The sequence below is a fragment of the Ostrinia furnacalis genome, unplaced genomic scaffold (assembly GCF_004193835.3).
Source record: "Ostrinia furnacalis isolate ACB-3 unplaced genomic scaffold, ASM419383v2 OfSCF4915, whole genome shotgun sequence".
Classification (NCBI taxonomy): Eukaryota; Metazoa; Arthropoda; class Insecta; order Lepidoptera; family Crambidae; genus Ostrinia; species Ostrinia furnacalis.
In genome coordinates this window covers 1,038,028-1,060,246 of record NW_021135154.1, presented here as the reverse complement: position 1 = coordinate 1,060,246, position 22,219 = coordinate 1,038,028, and the positions used below count along the sequence as shown (strand labels likewise).

Sequence of the window (22,219 nt, the reverse complement as noted above, 5' to 3'; positions counted from 1 at the left end):
GGGCTAGGTGGCGACGTAATGCTCATTCAATTCGTAATTATGCATTTATCATTATTTTTTTATACCAAGCTATTAATAACTGCTTTAAAACAACCCTCCTGTTAGCGTTAAATGAAAATAAAACACAAATAACAAAAGACAATCGTTGAAATCAACTGTTTTAAAAAAAATTGAGTCAGACAATACTGTAGTTGAGTGTTGTTGTGAAAGTAATTGGTAGCACAAAAAGGATAATTAAATAGGTAGTTTTGTTAATTAAAAAGATTGTAGTGTCGCACTTCAATGTAAATCGTAGATAATATCCAGATGTCCCAAAATTAGCTCGTGGCGGTAAATGTTGTAAAAAGAGTGTTTAAGTAAGATGCATCGATGTCAACTTTTAAAAATTAATAAAATTAATCATACAGTTTTTATTTCAAAACTAATGACACTTTTCTTCTTATAGATGGTTTGTTCGATATGCCTTAGGCATATCTACCTTCAGTAGGTTGGTGACGTGCTAATTTTGGGACCTGTATTTTTCCTAGAGATAGAATAGAGTTGCATCTTCGCAAAATGTCAAACCTGCTTTATTAAATCTTTTATCTTTTACATTGTTGCTTCTCTTGAAGTGATTAATCAGCCGCCCACTGCTCATTGATTGACTCATTAACGGTCTGAAACGACCTACATCCAAATAGTTCCTGCAACCTTTAACAAATCTTCCGTACACCTTTGATCTTATTTTTGATAAATCTATTAATGCATACGATGGTACTAAATTATTACTACATTGAAATAATTGCTTAATTATTTCATGAAAAAATTAGATGAAAATCCTAAGAATTGAATCCATCAATATCTATCACCATCATCAAGCTATCTCATAGTTTCTACTGCAGAAGTTCGACCCCCTCTAGTTAACCAAAGACATCCACGGGAAGAGTCCTATTCCAGTCTGCCAGAAACACACCGCACACATCTTTATCTGAGGATTAACCAGTAAAATATTCGAAAAAGAACTGCATTCGACGAAATAGACTGTTAAATTTAACTGTCAGTGCTGATCACTGGCATAAAACGAGCGGATCAGTCAACATTGTTACACTAAACTCTATCGCAGATCGGTCAAAATATTTCCATATTATTTCCAAAGTGTATCTCGTTCGACGCATCTCCGCGCATCTCCGGAGTTGGTTTATTTTGATATGTCCCGTCCCGATAGCCGCTTCATACCATGATGAATGCGCTGTTTATAAAACATCATATGAAATTAACCGTTTGTAGGAATTGCTTTTTGGAATGTGGGTGAAGATTGCGTGTGTCGTCACGCGTTTTTATAAGAGTAACAGAATCATTACAGGTGCATAAGTGCGACTAAGGAATGTGTATTTGCATTTTCAACGTAAAAAAACTAAAGAAGAAACAATACTACTTCAATGAACATGAAAATAAATAGAATTGTAGAGAGACACTTCAGTCCTTGCTTGCTTAAAAACGGCTTACTACTTATAAAAAGTGTATGTAGGAAATATATCTGAAATTAAAAATAGCAACATACCATCACGAAACAAAACAACATATTTGAATGAACCGCCTTTTCACAGTTTAACATGCTTTCGTATTACTACTGTCTTACGAAATGAAGGGAAGCGCGGCTGCGCTGTCAGCCGACGACAGGGCTGCGCTCGCGCATCTGACCTGTCAGCGGCAGAAGTATCAACATTTCTCACCCTTATCGCCATTGAAATAAGGACAACAAAACAACCGACTCATGTTGCTCGACAGATCAAATAAATCCACACGCTAATATGAAAATCCAGCATAATATGGATAAGATCCGCAGTTATTACTCTATTAATCGTATTATCCACCAATAGATTATGTTATTACAGCAGTTTATATCAATATTACGACTGCTAATAGCTAACATTTGCGCAGATTAGTTTTAATATACAGGGTGTTTCTTGTAAGGTGTCAAGCCGAAGGCAGGTGATAGGTGAGGACCAGACCTATCGATTTCACCCCCATGTATGTTCTACGATTTTTCGTAGTTTAGAAGTTATCGTTAATTTTGTGATTTTTTCACATTTCATGACCTAGTGGCTTAATTTTTTTTTAATCTTTTTTTTGGGTTGACTTTTCTCAGATTTCTTTTTTTTTACAGATTCCCTATTAGTTGCAGATATTTGAAAAAAATAATCACCTTCCTATCTTTGATGCAAGATACAAAATTTTTGCTAGAAACATAATAAATATGCTTTTAGCAGAACATTCTAAAATTTTCAACTGAAATGTATGAGAAAAAAAAAGAATTTCCATAGGTCCAAAATAATTTTAAAAACTGCGCAGTTTTCTAAACTTTCATAATAACACAAAAAAACATGTACTTAATAGGCCATTATTTTCTGTAATCGCTCTATAGAACACTTAAATCAAGCACCGTCGGGCTGATTTAAAACACTCGGCAATAAGAATACGTCGGCCGAGTACACACAGCGCATTCGTTAATTCTATCTTCGTAAGAGTTAATAAAGTAGCAATCTCTAAACATAAACCATCTCTTTCCCCGCAGTGGGCTCATCAGTCGGCCAACAAATTAGTCGGTGTCACTACAATAATATACAATAAGGAGCGCCCAGTGCTTCCCAGCGCCGGCGCGTCACATAAATCCCTCAACACACCGGAGTAATGTTTTGTATGGAGATTTCTTTCGACGGTAACCCGCTTGCCGTGTAGTGGCCTTTATCTAGTCTTAAATTAATGGTTGAAATTGATAAACGCACCCTCTTTTTCAAACCTGCACAACGTTTACTCGATTGTTTTACCGCTCTATTATTATCTCGTTCTTTTGCGTTTACTTCAACTTTGTCATTCAGACACCAAGGTATCGATTTTAACAAAACAGGATGAGTAGTACTCGCCTCGTCAATCTTAACTATAGACTCTGTCCTGTAATTAACCTTAACATTGAAATTTAACCCCAATCTATGCTTGAGATTAAATCTAATTTTGAGCGTCGTCGTAAGGACCTTAATCCCACATCAGATTATAACCGAATTGCCTTGTAGGTATTATGATATCATGATCTATTCTCAGCCTATTGAGGCGCACACTTACATCCGTGCTAGCCGAGGTCTTTATACTCTACTCGTATATAAACACGTTCCTATTGTTTGCGTCAATACGCCGATGTTCTGCATTCATTATCTCTTCATTGTGAGCTTTCTTGCTCCGACGTGGATTCTTTTCAGCATTGTTACAAATTCACCGCAAGAGGTCTTTAAAACAACAAGGTTTTAAGTTGTAAAGTAACAAAGCGTCCCACAGACGATATAAATCAAAGTCTGTGCGAAAATCGCCAAATGTTGCAAAACGTTTGCGTGCATAGCCCACAAGGTCACTTGCATTGAATTGGGCAAAAAATTGTGCGTCGACTATTGTTGAGCGAAGAAAGTAAGAAAAGACTTTCTTAGAGATGTCACAGCAATTAATTTCGTAATGTCCCATTAGAAGGGCTATTATACTTTTACTTTCTGCAAAAGGAGCAATAATGAGGCATTTTCTTGTGTAAGGTTTTGGAAATTTGCATGGGTCGGACCCACCGCGGGCAGGTAGTGTCTGGTAATCGGTCGATTTGTCTTATTGTCGAGATGTCGTTTGTTTGTGCGCAGTGACCGCGACTGTGCTCGAGATAAAAGCCATAAATTACTGGAGGCGGAAGGTGTTTGTATGCCGCCGCCAGAGGTGTGGCCCACAAAAATTAGGAGATGCACTCAGAATTCGTTTAAGTGCGTGTTCTGAAACAATGTTGCATGTCTTACATGCCTTTGCCGTGAGATTAGTTTGGGAGAATTAATTTTATTGTAGGACGTGTGATTCAAGAGCAATAGTTATGAAGATCAACTTATCAAACTATTTTGTCAAGTAACATGACCTTCAGCGATGGGAACGAGCGATGGGAATAGTCCCGTTATTCAAGTAAAAATTGTTATTAATAAGAGCTTAGCTTAGAAGCCCTATAATTTGATATGGATAATGTCATTTAATTAACCTCTTATTTTGAACATAAATACTCAAATATTGTATTAAATACAAATATTGAAGTAATAAATTGTTCACACTTACAAAAGAGACATAAACAACAAGAACACAAACAGAAAAGAACAAATTGTGAATAATTTAAATCTATTAACATGGTCACTATTGCCAAAGAGTTAAGTTATAAATAAAAAGGCTACAATAACTCGTTCTGCCAGATTTATTATGAAATTAATATTCAATTAGCTTTCCGCACATGATGCCTTGCGCAGGGCGTATGTATTATTAAATTTAATTTATGGCATCATTTACGGGCGATATTTTTAAAATTATTGCCGGCCTCACGGCGTCCGTGGTAATTGTACGATCAATTTAGGAAGCGATGGAACGACGTCTAGATTTATCTTTTAATGGTTCTTCAACTATGTTGCATTGTGCTGCCTTAGTCTATGGATAGAATACTTCTACTCTTCAGTACTATTATTGNTGCGTGTTGGGAAACAATGTTGCATGTCGTACATGCCTTTGCCGTGAGATTAGTTTGGGAGTAGGAATTTTATTGAGGGAAATGTGATTTGGCTAAAAGTTTTATTCAAGAGCAATAGTCCGGGCAACATGGAAAGCATTGGAGGAGGCCTATATTCAGCAGTGGATGTCCTATGGCGGAAATGATGATGATGATGAATAGTTATGAAGATCAACTTAACTATCAAACTATTTTGTCAAGTAACTTGACCTTAACTGGTTATGTTTTTATAGGCGATCAAGCTGTAGATCTTGGCTACACAGGATTTGCAGCGTTGGGAACGAGCGGTGAGAATAGTCCCGTTTTTCCAGTAACAATTGTTATTAATAAGAGCAATAGTTTAGAGCACTATAATTTGATGTGTGTGTATTAAATATAAATATTGAAGTAATAAATCGTTCACACTTACAAAAGAGACATAAACAAAAAAGAACAAATTGTGAATAATTTAAATCTATTAACATGGTCACTATTGCCAAAGAGTTAAGTTATAAATAAAAAGGCTACGATAACTCGTTCTGCCAGATTTATTATGAAATTAATATTCAATTAGCTTTCCGCACATGATGCCTTGCGCAGGGCGTATGTATTATTAAATTTAATTTATGGCATCATTTACGGGCGATATTTTTAAAATTATTGCCGGTCTCACGACGTCCGTGGTAATTGTGCGATCAATTTAGGAAGCGATGGAACGACGTTTAGATTTATCTTTTAATAGTTCTTCAACTATGTTGCATTGTGCTGCATTAGTATAAAGATAGAATACTTCTACTCTTCAGTACTATTATTGTAATGAATGCTTATTAAAAGCTTTCAGACTAGGGTCGTCTCCATCATTATCAGACCCCCTAGACAAAATGCACTTTTTGATCGAATCGAAAATCGAACCCATCAAAACTCCATACAAAAAAAAGGATTTTTGACCACTTTTCGACTGATTTGCGATTAAAATGTGCACTTTGACTAGACTCACAGGTCATTTAGTCTCCACTGCTGGAACACGACCCTCTCCAATTTACCAGAGGCAAATGAAGGATTTGGCCTTCACTCCCCAGACTGGCCAGACGGGTTGGGGAGTAAAGACTAGAGTATTTCTATGTAACGTAACGTTCTTACGAATGGTACAATACAAGTAGACGTTTGGTTCGTAAATGGGTGACACTGACACTAGAATATTTCAAAAAGTGGCTCGTTGATCTGTTACAAGTCAATACTCTAGTTTATACTCACCTTTATGTTCTGTCTAATAACGTTACTATGAACGTTATTGAAAAGGACCAAATGAATATGTGGGACATATCGTCGCTTGCCTCTCTAATTGACATTATGCAAAATTTTCAGGCGATTAGACGGATCGATTCGTCTTGCGAAATTGATTAAGATGGTGTAGATAACTCATTTTCGAAAAAAATGTCAGATACGTCAGTTAGAGAGGCAAGCAGTTATTTTCGCCGTACTTTGGTGTTTACAGCAACTTTCGAAAGTTGACGGTTAAATTAAACGATTTTCAGATTAAACTCTACCACAAACCGTGTACTCAAAGTAGGATTAATTTATATCAATCCGATATATTTATATTCATGCAACTAATTTGAATATCAGATTGAATTAATATTTACCTAGATCCTGGAAATCATTGGTACAAAGTTATTTGTCTGCATATGCAATTAAAATTATTGCCTACTGAGACACGGTAATAAATCACAATCTATAGGCATTTCTTCATACCAAGGTTTGTTGTTACTTCCTACAGAAATACGTTAATCCGACGTTTAAATTCGACTAGTTTAATACTCGACTTTAAGTTCTAAAGCAGAGAGATCATGTTGGTAGCAGGTAGGGAATGCAAAGACCACCGGTTTGGTAAGTAGAACTAAACGTAGATAGATAGGTCATTAGTCTTCGAGATAAGCGATCTGCGCTATACATAATATAATCAACCAGGCTGTACGGCATTAGACTAATATATGTCTACGGCATGAGTGCGACAACTTGTCACGAGTAATTTGATTCAAAGTTATGGATGTGGCTTTGGGATTTTAGTCGAAATATTTTTTCGGTTTAGCCTGTCCTGTTGTAAAGTTTCAGACGCAATACAAGAGACTTGCTATAAATTATTATTTTTCTTTACTATGCTGTGCGTGCATTCATCGATTGTACGAAGATTATTGTTGTGTTTCGGCAGTTAGACGTAAGATAGCCAGTTCCTCAGTGGTTGAGGATTCCGGGTGAAGCTCGCTTCCACCTTCGGCCTGATCATTACTTACCATCAGGTGAGATAGAAGCCAAGAGCTTCCTCGTTGTGGACAAAAAAAGAGGTATTTTTTTTAGAAACAGAACTACGAAATAAAAACGAGAAATAACTAAATAACTTTTGCGTTCTAATTTTTCAAGTTTGATCTTGTTTGGAATTACAAAATACGCGCTACGATTCAAGGTTTTCTAGTTCAATCTGCAAATACTTTTGCAAGACGCAAAAATCAGCATTGACAAACTCTGAATTATCGAATCTCTACAAACACATCTGGTACAGTCAGGTTTGAGACTGTCAAATAGTTCGTGACATCCAAAGTAGCCAAAAAGTTCGCAACGCGTCATTGTTACGATTGGAATAAGATTGTGTTATCACCTTTTTGGTTACTTTGGGTGGCTGACTGTACAAGATTTCTTCTATCACTATTATACAGCGTCCCGAACCAGGCGCACGTTTGTTACAAAACGCAAGATTAAGAGCACGACTCCTAAATAGACCAGTGAAAAACCACCAATAAGAATTTATCAACGGCGCCGAACGAAACGCGTCGGTGCGCACGCGCTGATTTATTGCGTGTTATGTAAATGTGTACGCGATATTAGTGTCCTTAATATTTCCACGTCGTGATTAGCTCACTGAAGACGGCCAGCGATTCATGGATCGGATTACTGGTCTACCTGACTGTGGTTTTGGATTAGGGGATCTTTTTCTTATGTAATACAATGTTAGCAATTATTGCTGTTATGAAATGGCACTCAAATGTCTCAAACTTGTGGATTATATTCAAGCTTGTGGTTGATTGTAGAATATGCTCCAAGATTTAGGCATGCGTCTATGCTAGAGTTTGGACAGTTATTAGCATCGTTTTAACACTAGACAACATGCTCGTTAATTTTTCAATATTAGGTAGGTAATATCAGATTAAAGCCCATTTTTTTTTCTCAGACACTGATTTTCGTTTTAATGAATTTAATACTTGAAAGAATACAATCAATGTTCACCAATTCTACGAGTATAGAGACCGTCTCATAGACAGGTACTTATGATGATGAAATATAAACATATAAATCAAACAAATAATTTGTAGGCTAACTGTTATAAATATGTTAATCCATTTAATAGGTCAGAGTAACGTTTAAATAATATCAAAGTTCATTAGTTAAATTGTATATGGCCTTGAATATTCTTTGATGGCTTGAGGCTATGTAGTTAAGCCACCATGAAACCGTTCTCGTAATGAACTGGTTTCTCGATACAAGAGATTTATCCTATTCGGACGGTCGTGCGCTCTCGGTCGCAATCGGTAATCTTCAGATTCTCTTTATGGATTGAAAGTTGCGCACGATCATCAGGACTAGGTATTTAAAAGAGATGAATATATGCCCGTTCGTATTCTTTAAGGTAGTTTTATTTTCAAATAAGAAAGAGACATAGAGCTAAATTCAATATGGTTTTCATGAACCTCAGGTATCTTATTTGAGAAGAGGCAAGATGCATGCTTTCGCACACTGATGAAAACCACATTTTAATATTACAAAATATCAGCGTACTGTTGAACTTAATAATCATAAGGCACCGAGCCAAAACATAACGAGCGGCGACTATGAACTGACATTTGGGGAACGCTCGTGACAGTCATGACCCAGTGATGACATAATTTGTAACAAGCGTAAGACTTTGTGGCAGTGTATCATCTTATTAGAGCCAAGACACACGATGCGCTGCGGCGTACCACCAAGTTTTTACTATATCGCACGACACTGCTCATGTTTCCACGGGCCTCCTACATAGTTTTGAATGTTACTGTAGCGACGAACGCTGTTGCGATTTTTTCCACTACCTCATAGTTTTGAAACCTTATGGTCGCGAGCAACAATTTTTCGAATAAAAAATTTCTATGAACGACGAACACGACGCAGCGACACCGCTCCGTGGTCGTAACGTCGCCGCAACGTATCGTGTGCTTTGGCTCTCAAACAGGCGACAGCACATCAAGCTAAACACTGACATCTTATGCAGTCTTAATAAGCGCTATTTTGAAACAAAAATGAAGTCTAGTGTTGAATCTACTTCGGAGTTTCCAGCTGTATGCGATCGCAGTATGGATAAGTAGAGTTCTTGTCATTTTTGCATAATATTTTATGTTCACTTTTGGAATAGAATTTCTTTATAAATATTGGATTATGTATTACAGTCGCTATCACATAGTATTTAAGCATCACAATTACTTACTCAAGTAAAATGAATTGCCAATTGCCATGATGTTTAGTTCGATGTACAATAATGTAACTAACATACTCTTATTAAAGTCAGTAAAGCTACTTAAATAAGTAGTGAAAAGTTGTTCAGGACTTGAGCTTTTATTTGAGTTTCAGGAGCATTTGCTTTTTATAACATTTAAGAATATCGAGAAGACCAAACCAAACATTTTTTTTTACTAAAGAAAGTCAGAGTTCTAACTAGATTTTAATGAACTAGTTTCATATGTAGATCAAACGAGTGATTAACGCTTTAAAATACATACGCAATTTAATTTTGTAGCGTACAAATTGAGTATTGAGGCAATTAAATAACATCCTGTCAGACGTAATTTCGAAAATATAAATTAGATCAAATTGCATAACATTATGTAATTAAGTAGGTATTAGCTAATCAAAACTTAAAAATTGAATTTTTATTGCACACCAAGGTCCGTAACTTATAAATGACACTAAAGTCTAAATACTAAAGTATTTTAAAGATCATAGGCCTCAAACAGTGACAGGCCTAAATCTATGCTTGAGCTTAAATCGCAGGTTGTTTGGGAAAAAGTGTTTTTAATCATTTCAAAATTACTCAGAACATATTATTTTTGTCACAGTTAGTCGAACTCAAAATTTTGCTACGTTACTTGGCGCATCGCTACTAGAACGGGCTGCGCTTAAAGACCGATAGACGACACTTAAAAATAATTACATGGTTTTATAGACTGCTTAATGCCGACGCCGTTTTAAAATGCACCTTAATACCGTGCTATTAAGTCTTTACTTGTTACGCAAGAGTTGCCCAAGTCACGACAAGGGCTCCTTGCGAGCTATGCAAGCAAATTGCTGGTTCGCAGCAGCAACTACTTGAAAGGTTCGAATTACTGAAAAAAGGCAAAAATAACATATCATTGTGCTGTGTTTTTCCATTTAATAAGATTACGGTATTGGGTAACAAGCGGAGGCTAGTGATTTATAAACCGACTGTTGGATTGTAGAATCCATTGTTCGATACTTTGATATTCCTTACGCAATAAGGATGAGCTTTAGGAGACTGTAAAGTTTACTATGTTGCCTTTAGAAGGTGATGCCTTCACGTAATAGAATTATAGTATCACTAGCTTTCCGCCCGCGGCTTCGCCCGCGTGGAATTTTGTCTGTCACAGAAAAACTTTATCGCGCGCGTCCCTGTTTCAAAAACCGGGATAAAAACTATCCTATGTTCTTTCCCGGGACTCAAACTATCTCTATGCCAAATTTCATCAAAATCGGTTGCGAGGTTTAAGCGGGAAAGCGTAACAGACAGACAGACAGACAGACAGACAGACAGACAGACAGACAGACAGACAGAGTTACTTTCGCATTTATAATATTAGTTGGGATGGGATTTTGATCTCGATCTTTTCAATGAAAGTTAGTGTGTCGATACAAATGAAACGCGCACAAGTCCTTTGATGTATACCCATGTTTATGAATACAAAGAGCAATTCGCATTAGTGTTATTGTACTTTCGTTTCAGCCAAATGACGTCCACTGCTGGACAAAGGCCTCCCCCAAGGTTTTCCACAATGAACGGTCCTGCGCTGCCCGCATCCAGGCTCTTCCCGCGACCTTCATTGTACTTTATCTAAGTCTAACTACAGACTTCAAATATTGTATCGGTAAATGAAAAACCTATCGACTCTACCTCCCGGGTTCTTTACTTTCATAAAAAGTTGTGAGCATACGTTTTCTTCTAATGTGGCATTACGTAGCATTTTAGAATGTTTAGTTTTAAAATTACAACTCGAAAGTTTCAGCTCTGTAATACCTGAAAATGAGTATAACAGTTCTCATTAATTGCTAGAATTGATTAAACAATATAATTTTTACTTGAATATTCATCGGCATTAGCTACACCTCAAACTAATAGATAATAGAACAGTAAATAAACCTAAAGGGCGCGTGTCACAATCCTAAAACAGCTGACTGTCACAGTGCCACGAGTTATGAAGTGTCAAGCTACGTTCGAATTCCTCACGAAGCACCTTGCGAACGTCAGTCCGTCAGTCGAATGACAGCGCGTGACTGCTTTGTCACAGGTGAGGCTTACAGCTCATGATTCATGGACTCCGTTTTGCATATTTAACTGTTTTGACAGTTTTATTAAAAGTATAAAGCGTTGTAAATTATATTATGTTTATTTCGCGACTTGACTTGACTTGAAGTAGGTATTTGTTTTTCTAACTTTCGTTGACTTTTTTGACCCATAAAATTTCAATTTTCGTATAAGTAACAGTCGGCTATTAAAGTTTAAAAAAAAAGCTAAGCTAAATTTTTGTATGTTTTTCGATATTTTCTGGCAAATACCTCTCATTTATTTGACATTATAAAAGTCAACTACACAACAGGAATATCCTGCATAATTCTAAAATAATTAAACTCTTAACTCAAATGGTTAGGTATATATTTTTGATAGCCATCAAATAAATACCTATAGATTTTCCCCACTAGGTGGACCGGCGATCTGGTGAAGGTCACGGGAGGTGCCTGAATACGGGAGGCACAGGACCGGTCATTGTGGAAATCATTGCGGGAGACCTTTGTCCAGCAGTAGATGTTATTTGGCTGAAACGAATATACGATACCTATAAATTTTGCTGCATAGACTTTAATATAACAGTACCACTTCCTCTCTGTTAGGTAACAGGTTTGGAAGCTGTCGATTGGTTGCTAACTCTTAATAGATGCTCATGAATGGTCAACAGCACTCATTGACAGTCCCATTTGCGATTTAGAAGCCGCATCGCGCTGTCAAGAGGTTCAAATGCAAAACCTTATTCTGAATTCAGTGAGACAGTGATGAATGTCTGATGGCGCATTGAATTTTACAGGATGACCTGTTTGACGACGCACCGACTGTCAGTAATGGGCAGTTATTATACATTCTAGACGACCTAGACGCTATGGCAACTGTATCTATTAAACGATTGCGACGTTTTTTTGGTTTCAGATGGCGTGATTTTTTTCTACTTTTAAAATAGGTATTTTAGTAAAATTGTTTTATTACATAACGCCGTATATGGCGTGCCAGTCTTAATATTATATTGGCTCTACTTTGGAGGTCATGCTCTACTCTAGAGCTTCTTAAGCTACCACTAGTATCTATATTTGGAATAACGTATAATAATGATATAATTAAAGAACCTATTTTAAAAAATCTATCCTGTATAATAATACATATTATGTTGCGTCATTATTCCTAAAGATCTAACATATTCTGCCATCTAAATTTACCGCGTGTTTCGTATATTATAGTTAATTTTAATAAAATCACGTATATCTTTCTTCACGTCAATCCAGCGTAATTAACTTACCAAAAAAATAATTGGCATTAAATTTTTACGTCTCATTTACTAACAAATGTTGACTCAGAAGTTCAGAACCAAATATTTTTGAACTAAAATGTGCGCAGTAAACTACAAATCTAATTTTAATTTAATAATCTTTAATTTATTACCCCGACGATACACTGGATTATGACATTAAAACTATCATAAATGATAAAAAAACAATTACTAAATCAGTTAAAGCAGGCATATAAAGTATATGTGACATTTTTATTGCATGTATTCTGTATTTCTGTATTCATGTAGATACCATTAGTCATGTAAGCTTTGATGTTTTATCGACAAACATTTTTATTCTGGCATATCTGAAGCTGTTATTTAAGAAGCCACGTTGATGGAATGATCTAAATGGTAGATGGTATTAAATTAAAAAACATTCGTAAATACTTTGGGTTTTGGGTCAAGCTCCTTACTCACACACTCTACTTCCAGACTACTTTATTCGTTTTCAAGGGCTAATTTCTCAATATAATAAAATTTAACTTTGATGTTACAGAATTAGGCTGAGTTGCACCACCTAACTTAAACCGTAACATTAGCGATAACCAGTGATTTTTTATGACGTCTGACATATTTTTGACGTTTGTCAAAATCAAAGTAAGGTGGTGCAGCGCAGCCTTAGCCTAACAACTTTGGTGTGGAAAGTTTTTTCACTACACTGAGGTCCGAAATTGGCTACTTTTAAGTCAAAACTTTGGTTTTGGTAACGATTGACAGTTACTTGATTACGGACGAAAGGGCAATGGCATTCCAAGTAAAACAATGTGCTATCTTATGCCATCACATTAGGTGTGATTTTGCAACGAAAATGTTAAGAGATGTGCTGGCGACTACCTACTGTATAGCTCATTGGCCAATAAATAAGCTTCAGCGATCGCTATTGGTTGTCTCTGAAAATCTTTCTTTCATGATTCGAATTATAAACTGTAGCGAACTGAATAGCAGCTGCCTTTACAGTTTTTTGCTACCGGTCTTTTAAGGCTGAATTTTATTAACTTACTTTAACTGTACTAACTATAACAATAATCGGTGTGTTTGTTCGATTACGGGAGTTTTCTATTTTTGACGTTTGTTAAATTAAAGTAAGATGGTGCATTTCATCAAAAGTACCAATATTTTTGGTTTTTAGATTTTCATAACCAAAGAAAGAAAAGAAATATGTTTCAGATGTCGATAAAATTACATTATTGCCCTGTTACCCTAATAATTGTACAAATTCAGCCGTCAATTTTATCCTTGAAAAATTGTAGGACCTGCATTTTAAAATTAGGCTCATGGAGTATAATATGGGCATATGTCACGGATCTGTCTCCAGACAGTGGCTACTTTAGCTTTCAAATTTTAGGTCTCATACATAGGTAATGCGATGTCATTCGTTTAAAATTCGACCATGCAATATGTCTAGACTAGAGTCGGAATATCAATCGCCTGTGACCTAGAATCACTTACTTTAGGCATACGGGTGCTAGTTTCTTCAAAACTTGAAGTAACACAATTGTTAGTATTTTAGTAATATTTTGCTGTCCAGCTATTCGTTGAACGTTGACTATGCTAGACATTTCTATGAAGGATAAGTATCATGGGCGTATATCTAGGGAGGTGAAACAATCTCTTGTTTCTGCATTAAAATAAAAATAATTTTAATAAAATATTTTCTATTGATGACCCATGACTTGAACAAGCTTTTTAGTTCTATAAAATAATCAAACCATTTGCTCCAAATAAAATAATACCTACACATAAAACAGGCACCAACTAGTTTACTGGTGCTGATGTATACTCATTTTTACTATTTGACAGTAAATGATTCGTTCTACAGGTTTCAACTTATCACGTGAATTTAAGCACATTCAAATTTGGGACTTGATGTGAGCGCTTAATCAATATCACAGTACTATTCGTGAATTCACATTGAAATTCTAATGTGCTCGTATTGCGTCCATTCGTTTCGTTTCTGTACAAGGATTATGTTAAAATAATGCTGTCAGCCTGTTGTTTGTGCATCAAGCTGTCACTAACATCTCAATCGCGTAGGGTTTTTGCCGCGGCTTCACTTGTAGTCCCTTGCCCAGCATCGAATATTTATACTCTCTTAAACATCTTTATTGACACAGACCTGACAACTCGGACCGCATAAGTTAAAGTATTGGACGCTTCACCTGAATCTATTACCTTTTTTCACATCATCCAATTGTTTCAATGAATAATGCGATCCTGCAGCTTTCGTAGTCGATGAGTTCGGTGTATCAAATGGACATATTAGTAGCAGAGCTGATTTTATCGTTAGCTGCTTAGAGGAAAGTAATAAATGACACAGTTTAATTTGGTAGACACACCCGAGACAGGCCGCGTATCGATCATGAGGCACTGGCGGCCGTCCAAACCGGACCAAGTGGTGGGCCGAGCGCCGACGCGGCGCGACAGGTGCGGCATGCAACCCATGACTTAAACGCCGCTGCCGAGCCCACTACATGTCCCTTTCTGATTCCCAACTGACAACTCTACTACACTCGCCATTCTTGAAACGCCTGTCAATCAATAGAGAACATTCCAGAACCACCACTAGTGCAGCCCATCGAAATAGCATCACCCACCGCTCTCCTGACCTATTAATCAAATTAAACATCACTACTCCCTGGTACATTTACACGCACAAACAGGAACACGCTCGTGCCAAGACAATCACTAGCGAAGGTGTCATAATGTGGCGAGCACACGATATAAATAAAGAAAAATGAGACAGCTCGGGGAAATAAATTTAAATTAATTGCGCAACACTATTCGAGTTTCTGCATAGAAATCTTGTTCTGAATCGAGCGTGTTGCCGCGAGCTGTACATCACAATCGAGCAACCGTGGCAAGCCACGAAGTCGATCGAGCCAAGTATTCATTGGCGCTCAAACGAACATTCAGATCTAAATATTAACGTGGCTAACATTTGTGACTAGAATAATCCTTAACGAATTTATGCAATGAAATTGCGCTCGATCATGCTGTCCTTTGACGTAGACTAATGTATTGCATTGTGTATTTTCAGGTACGGTGAATGCGAATGGGGAGACGAAGCGCCAGAGGACGTCGTACACGCGGTACCAGACGCTGGAGTTAGAAAAGGAGTTCCACTTCAACCGGTACCTGACGCGGAGGAGACGGATCGAGATCGCGCACGCGCTGTGCCTCACCGAGCGGCAGATCAAGATCTGGTTCCAGAACCGCCGCATGAAGTGGAAGAAGGAGCACAAGATGGCTTCCATGAACATAGTCCCGTACCATATGAATCCGTACGGCCACCCCTACCAGTTTGACCTTCACCCGAGCCAGTTTGCGCACCTCTCCGCATAGGATCAGTGGAATTTTTCGAACAGCGGATAACTGATTTACTGAACTAGACAGTCGTCCGTCTATCGGGGTTGTGTGTGACGCGAATATTTCAATGAAACCTTCGACGTTACAGCAACCAGACTGGATCAGTTATTCGCTGCTTGAAAAATTTCCCTAGTCTAGCCTAATTTTGTTAAAGTTGTTATTGTGACTTTACAAATGACTATAAAGACAAAGTGTTTGCTTCAAGGTGTGTGTGAACGTGAAGACTAACATGAAGACGTAAGAAGATAACTCACAGTGATCATGGACGTTACAAACTCAACTATTTATTGTCAGCTTAATAGCCACATAAGATAAAATATCATAAAATACTTTTGTATCATTATCCTTTAAAGATCTGAGTTGAATTAATCTTTAATATGCATAATGAAATGTAATTTGTAATGATTACATTGTAAACAAAGTATACGATAATGAGTTTAAACTTGAAGTAGAAAGAATTTTACCTAGTCATAAGCTGTAATTGGATTTGCATATTATTCCTAAATTCTAAGATAAAGAATGGATATCGGATAGTGTACATTGTGATGGCTAGATTTAAGAGTATCATGTTTAATTATTACCAGTTATCGTACAATTCAAAATGAAGCTATAGCCGTCACGTTAATAACAAATTCGGAGATGTACAGGGATAGTTTAAAACTTGGTGAATCCAAACTCATAAATTAAAAACAAAGAATGTATCAAAAGTTTTAGATCATGTAACTATTGACGATTATAAAATAGTAAGGGCTTGTAAGCTAAGTAATAATAGATACTGTGAATAGATAGATACTTCTTCATAGTAATTGTAAATAAATGATTGTGGTTTAGTAGGCACGACGAAAGTTTAATATATTTCAGTAAACTTCCCGAAGAACTGTTTTATGTTCCTGTCCTTAGTTGTAAATAACAAAATATTTATCATATACACTATACGATGTAATTTAACTTTGATAAGGTACCTATAAATACAAATAGTAATTTTTCTAAAGTTTCCACAACGCTACCAAGTAAACATAAATTGTGGCGCTAGCTGCGTACTTTGAAATATTTAATGTCGTATTTGTAAAATGTACTTAATATGCTAAGTGGTTAGTTTCATTTCTTCCATAAACACGGTTGTTTCAGTATCATTGACGATATGAATTTACGTTTGCTTAATTTGTTGTCACGTTTTTTTTTAAATGTCGTAGTCAACTGTGATATTTTGTTAAATTTTGTATTCTTAAGTGAAACAGCACGATTTGAGTTCAAGTTTTTTTATTTTCACTTGTCTGGCTAAAGTGCTATTTTTGGTTAACTTGACTGGTACATTTGTTGTATTATTTATTGTTTGTAAATATTAGATATGTCACTTAGTGTAACTGAATTAAATAATGTTCAAATCTTAACGTGTAATAACTTTAAATCATCACTAATTGAATTTTGCTTGTATGTAAATTTTACTGTGCAATAGGACGTGGCCTATTTTTCAACTCCTCCGTATTTCTCGTGTAAATAAATTCTTTGTTTAGTTATGTTATTTCTTTTTAACTGATTTATTATAAAATATGTTTATCGTTCATTCCAATTTAAATGAGGACTCTAGGAAAGTAGCAACTTGATCATTTAAATTATTGTATTGTATTAATAAAGTGTATTAAATTTGAAAAATTGGTGAAGATGATAAAATAAAATATGAGGATAACTTGTGTTTTACTTATTGTTTCTATTAACAAATATAATAATAATATGACTAGCAACATTATCAAAACCATCTAGTTTTATTCAACTAAAAAGTTGAAATTTTTTACACTATACGTTTTACATTAAAAATTCAAAATCAACTTTTGTAAGCATCATAAAGTTGTAAAAACGTTTCTCTCTTTTAGTGGTTGATTCAAAGGACCTTAGAAACATTTTTAAATAATATTTAAAACTACCTAAATTGAATTCTGAAACCAGTATTGTAACCTCAATAGTTGCAGCCCGCAAATTAAAAGAAAATCGGTAGAGCTATTTAGCACAACAACATTTCTTTGAACAAGCTAAATCTTACGTCACAACAAAGANAACAAAGATATAAAACATTAAAGAATAGCTTAATGAATTTAATGAGCATGTTAGACTACGGCCTCATTATATCTGCCTACGGCTACTACAGGCAAGGTCTTGTAACGTAGCGCCTTAGAAGTTAAGCAGCGCCATCTGGCACAAATGTGTTGTATCATCTACTGCGTAGCACAAAAAGGAACTGGTCGTGCTGAAACTCACAGTTCTTGGAGATAATTTTCTTTGATAAACTAATATTTTTGTCAATAAATATATATGGCGTATACAAATAGCAAATACATGGCGTTATAGAGTCGTTTTAAACAACTCTACTATACTAGAACCATATGAAGTAGCCTGCTGTGTCAAAGTATGTCAATATATGCACTCAGGGTTATCGTATTTGAGCTCATCAGTTGGCGCCACTGTCTTAACTTACTAGTAAGTGACAGGACCTTACTCTACAGTGGCGCCATCTGGACAAAGCTAATATGGTAGCCATCATTATCAGATTGTTTGGCGTCCATGTAGTTTAATGACTTGTGTACATGGTGGACTGCTAAGGACGGTTTTGAATACCGCATGAGGCCAAAATGTTAGTGGAAAAACGTCATTTTAAAGTAAATCAACCTTCAACGGCTTTGGCATGCAAGGTTACCCGATAACTAGACAAGCTTTGCACATCTAAAGATATATATTAGTTTTTACAAATTTGACCGAACTAAGATACGCTATTTAAAATATCCGATAGCCTAGGATTAGGAGTGCTTATTGCCAGGCAAAGCCTAACTATCACTAGGCAATAATATGTATAACCTTGACTCCATCTCCAACTATGATTTGATCGCTCACAATCGGCAGCAAATGGATGTTGCTTGGCTGCAAGCGCCAGCGCGACGCCTCGGCCTGTATTGAGCGATGATAAACGACCGGCATCGCAATGACATAACAGCCGAACCTGCGAGGGTACCACGTGCTCACAAAAGAGGCGAAAAATGCGAAGGTTGCCTTAGTTTGTAGGTCGGAGCTGCGTATCGGAGGCTGGACCTATAAATCATTCTGTCTGAATATTTCGCTTTATGTTATGATACGGACGTTGGCACGAAAATGCGTTGAAACTTTAATAAAACGCTTTTTCAATGTGTGTATCAAAATAGAATTGATTGATGGATGGTGCGGAGTGAAATCCTACTTCAGTATACCCAGCTAAGTTCAGTAGTTTTTCCAATTTTCTTATTTGGAAGTACGGGATCTGAACTGCGGTTACTAAGTTGAAATTCACCAAATGTTACTTAGTTCTTTAATAGCAGTAAAATCATAAGTAGGTTCGTATTTATTTTTTGATAAAACTGGATAATATTCGTGGATTAGTGAAAACAACATAGCGTAAATCCCAGGACCAGGCTATGTTATTTTCACTAACATTTTTGCTGAAATTTTTGTACCACTTCAAAAATGACTCCATATTGGCTAAGGTTATAATGCTGCCTTATAGTAAAATAAATGTTTCTAGTGCTACTTACTGCCCAAAAGTTAACTTTCAATAATAACTAAACTGTTAAATTATTAATGTTTTAGTTTTTACTGTATCTCCAGGTATTTCTTTTACCAAAGATCCAATTCATTTCGCAAAGCATCACATTACAAACAGGTTTTGTTCCATTTGTCGGCAGAACAAGCGGGCAACATAAATATCCATTACAGTATCGACTATCAAGGTGTACTTAGATCAATAGTAATGAACGCATGATTGATGGCACCCACGATTGTATTGCTATCTCCTTGTGTAACGTTTTCTTTAGTGGAATTAGTATGAGGCTGTTTTGTACAGACGTAGGTATAATTTTATAGAGATTTTTGTAGTCTATTGGAAGAGAAAATAGTTACTGGAGAAGTTTTAAGATATCAAAAATATCTGAATGTGTGAAAATCATTCCTTTAATTTTAAAATTCTTCTCTCCTTCTGATGGAAAATGACTGAGGGATATTTTCTGCTCTCTTTAGTTGGATGCTCGTTTGTAGGACATTAAATTTCGCCTAATCAGCTACTACCATCATACACTATCGCTATAACAACAATGTTCTCTTTCGGCAGTTGCAGATAGTTACCTAGCCAATTCCTCTGTGGTTGAGGATTCCGTGTGAAGCTTGCTTCGTTTTGGCACATCATAATATGAGGTGCAGGCAAAATCAAGCTTCCTGGTTGTTGTTTAAAAAATAAATAATCCTCAACAAAACTGCACTGACTCGAATTTTTTTTTTAAAAATCAACAAAACTGCACCTACTTAACAGAATTTAAAAATACTAACCACCAACAAAATCTCCGAAAGTGCAAGCATCCCAACAATCCGCTAAGTTGAATGCGTTCTTACATACCTCGATGTGTATCGTCCTGTCCTGTCGCATACAATGAGTAATATTATTAATGTTAGTCTGTCCATCCGATTGTGGACGAGAGAGAATCGAGATACCCCGCATTAAGGTGTGTTCGGAATCGCGAATCATTTCTCACTCCGTGTGACCGTTTTGACAATTGTGATAAAATTCCTTGCATTAGTTTTTGAGAGATCATGTCCTGTGTCTCGGATGAAGGCTGGCAATGTTAGAGGATTAATCATCAGTTTGGATTGGGATCATCATTCATTGTTTTCTTGACAGTTACAATGCGAATTATTAAATTAGATGAGAGTTAATTCAGAACAAGCGGAGGTTTGATGCAAAAGTATCATTAGTTGTGTTAATTACACACCTTTTTTAATCGCAACGATCTAAAATATGTGAAATCTAAAATATTTATGTTTTATTCTGTAGTACCTTCATCATCATTATTTCAGCCATAGGAAGTCCACTGCTGAACATAGGCCTCCCCCAATGCTTTCCATGTTGATTGATTGGTAGCGGCCTGCGTCCAGGCTTTCCCTGATACCTTTATGAAGTCATCGGTCCACCTTGTGGGTGGACGTCCCACGCTGCGTTTCCCGGTACGCGGCCTCCATTCCAGAACCTTGCTCCTTGTAGTACCTTATAACAACTGAATTTAAAAAACTTCAGAATTTCCAGATAAGTAGCTGATTTTATCTTTAACTGGAAGATTTACCGATGGTAAGTATGGTATGTATCATTTGAATCATGTATTACACACTTTTTTAGATCTCTAGAGCTATATCTTGTACATTCAATTGAATACCCACTTGTAAAACAATATTTGCGTTATTTGTCGCCATCTAATACCACTATTGTATGTAGTGCATAAAGTTCTTTTTGCATTAGCTAGCTAGCAACTTTGGGGACACAAATTTTGTTCTCACTCATAAACCACCAAGTGGTGAAAACTATCGCGTCTAGGACATCATCACATCGGCGGCAGCTTAGCTCAACTACAAGGTAAGTACGAGTATTAACTTGGCATTGATAACAGCTAGAAGAGATAGCGAAAGGATGAGGGCACAAATGTATGGAAAGTGGTACCCGCTCCAATAGCCAAAACCAATATATATTTTAAAAGGCCTATAGATGTAGGAAAATGTCTGCTATGGGGCCAGTTCTAATTCACGTTTTGAAAGCAGTAATTCCACTAAGTATTATAATGAAAGTATAACACAATCATCCATGTATACGAGTATGTATTATGACTACAATCTATTAATATAACTAAAAGAAGCATTGAAAAGGAAAGGATTATACATACGATGAACTACCCAAGCTATTAGCCCTTTATTCGCTTTCATCATCATCATCATGATCATTTTAGCCATAGGACGTCCAGTTGAACATAGGCCTCCCCCAATTATTTCCACAATGGCCGGTTGGTGGCGGCCTGCATTCAGCGCTTTCCCGCTACCTTTATGAGGTCGTCGGTCCATCTTGTGGGTGGACTTATTGGGTCTTGTGGGTTTATTCGCTTTAGCAACCCATAATAAAACCCTTATGAAGTAATAAAACTTTAACCCCTTTATTATGGGACTATTCCCACCTCTCGTTCCCACCACTGCAACTCCTGTGTAGCCAGGATCTACAGCTTTATTAATAAAAGTTGAATAATCTAATGATTTAAATAGCGTTTTTCAAGATTTCGGGTGCCTCGAGACCCTCTCCATAATCTTTGAAACTACCGGGATACCGTAGCGAGTTCGATTCTCGCCTAATGGAAATATGTTTGAACATATAAGCGATATCATATAGAACCGGGTAAAAATATCGTTTTATTATAAACATATTTAAGTGGTTACTAGGTAACTTCTTTTAGACTCTAGGAAAATTTAGCAGGAACATAAAAATTAACAAAAAATTCATAAAACTCAGTGTTATTTTCACTGACATCTAGCCAGTCACTTACCAAGCTTACTCTTTCAAAAGCACACTCTTCAGAGCTTTCAAAGCACAACC

The 22,219-nt window shown here is 36.4% G+C and overlaps 1 protein-coding gene across 1 annotated transcript in view; it reads left to right on the top strand.

Moving 5' to 3' along the window:
- The window catches only part of Scr (homeobox sex combs reduced), a 45,713-nt gene extending 28,243 nt beyond the window's left edge, over positions 1-17,470 (top strand). The window contains exon 3 of the mRNA XM_028314841.1: positions 15,473-17,470. Within this exon, the coding sequence (XP_028170642.1) occupies positions 15,473-15,777 (305 nt within the window). The 3' untranslated portion in view covers positions 15,778-17,470. The remainder of the gene's footprint in view (positions 1-15,472) is intronic.
- Positions 17,471-22,219: the final 4,749 nt, after the last annotated feature.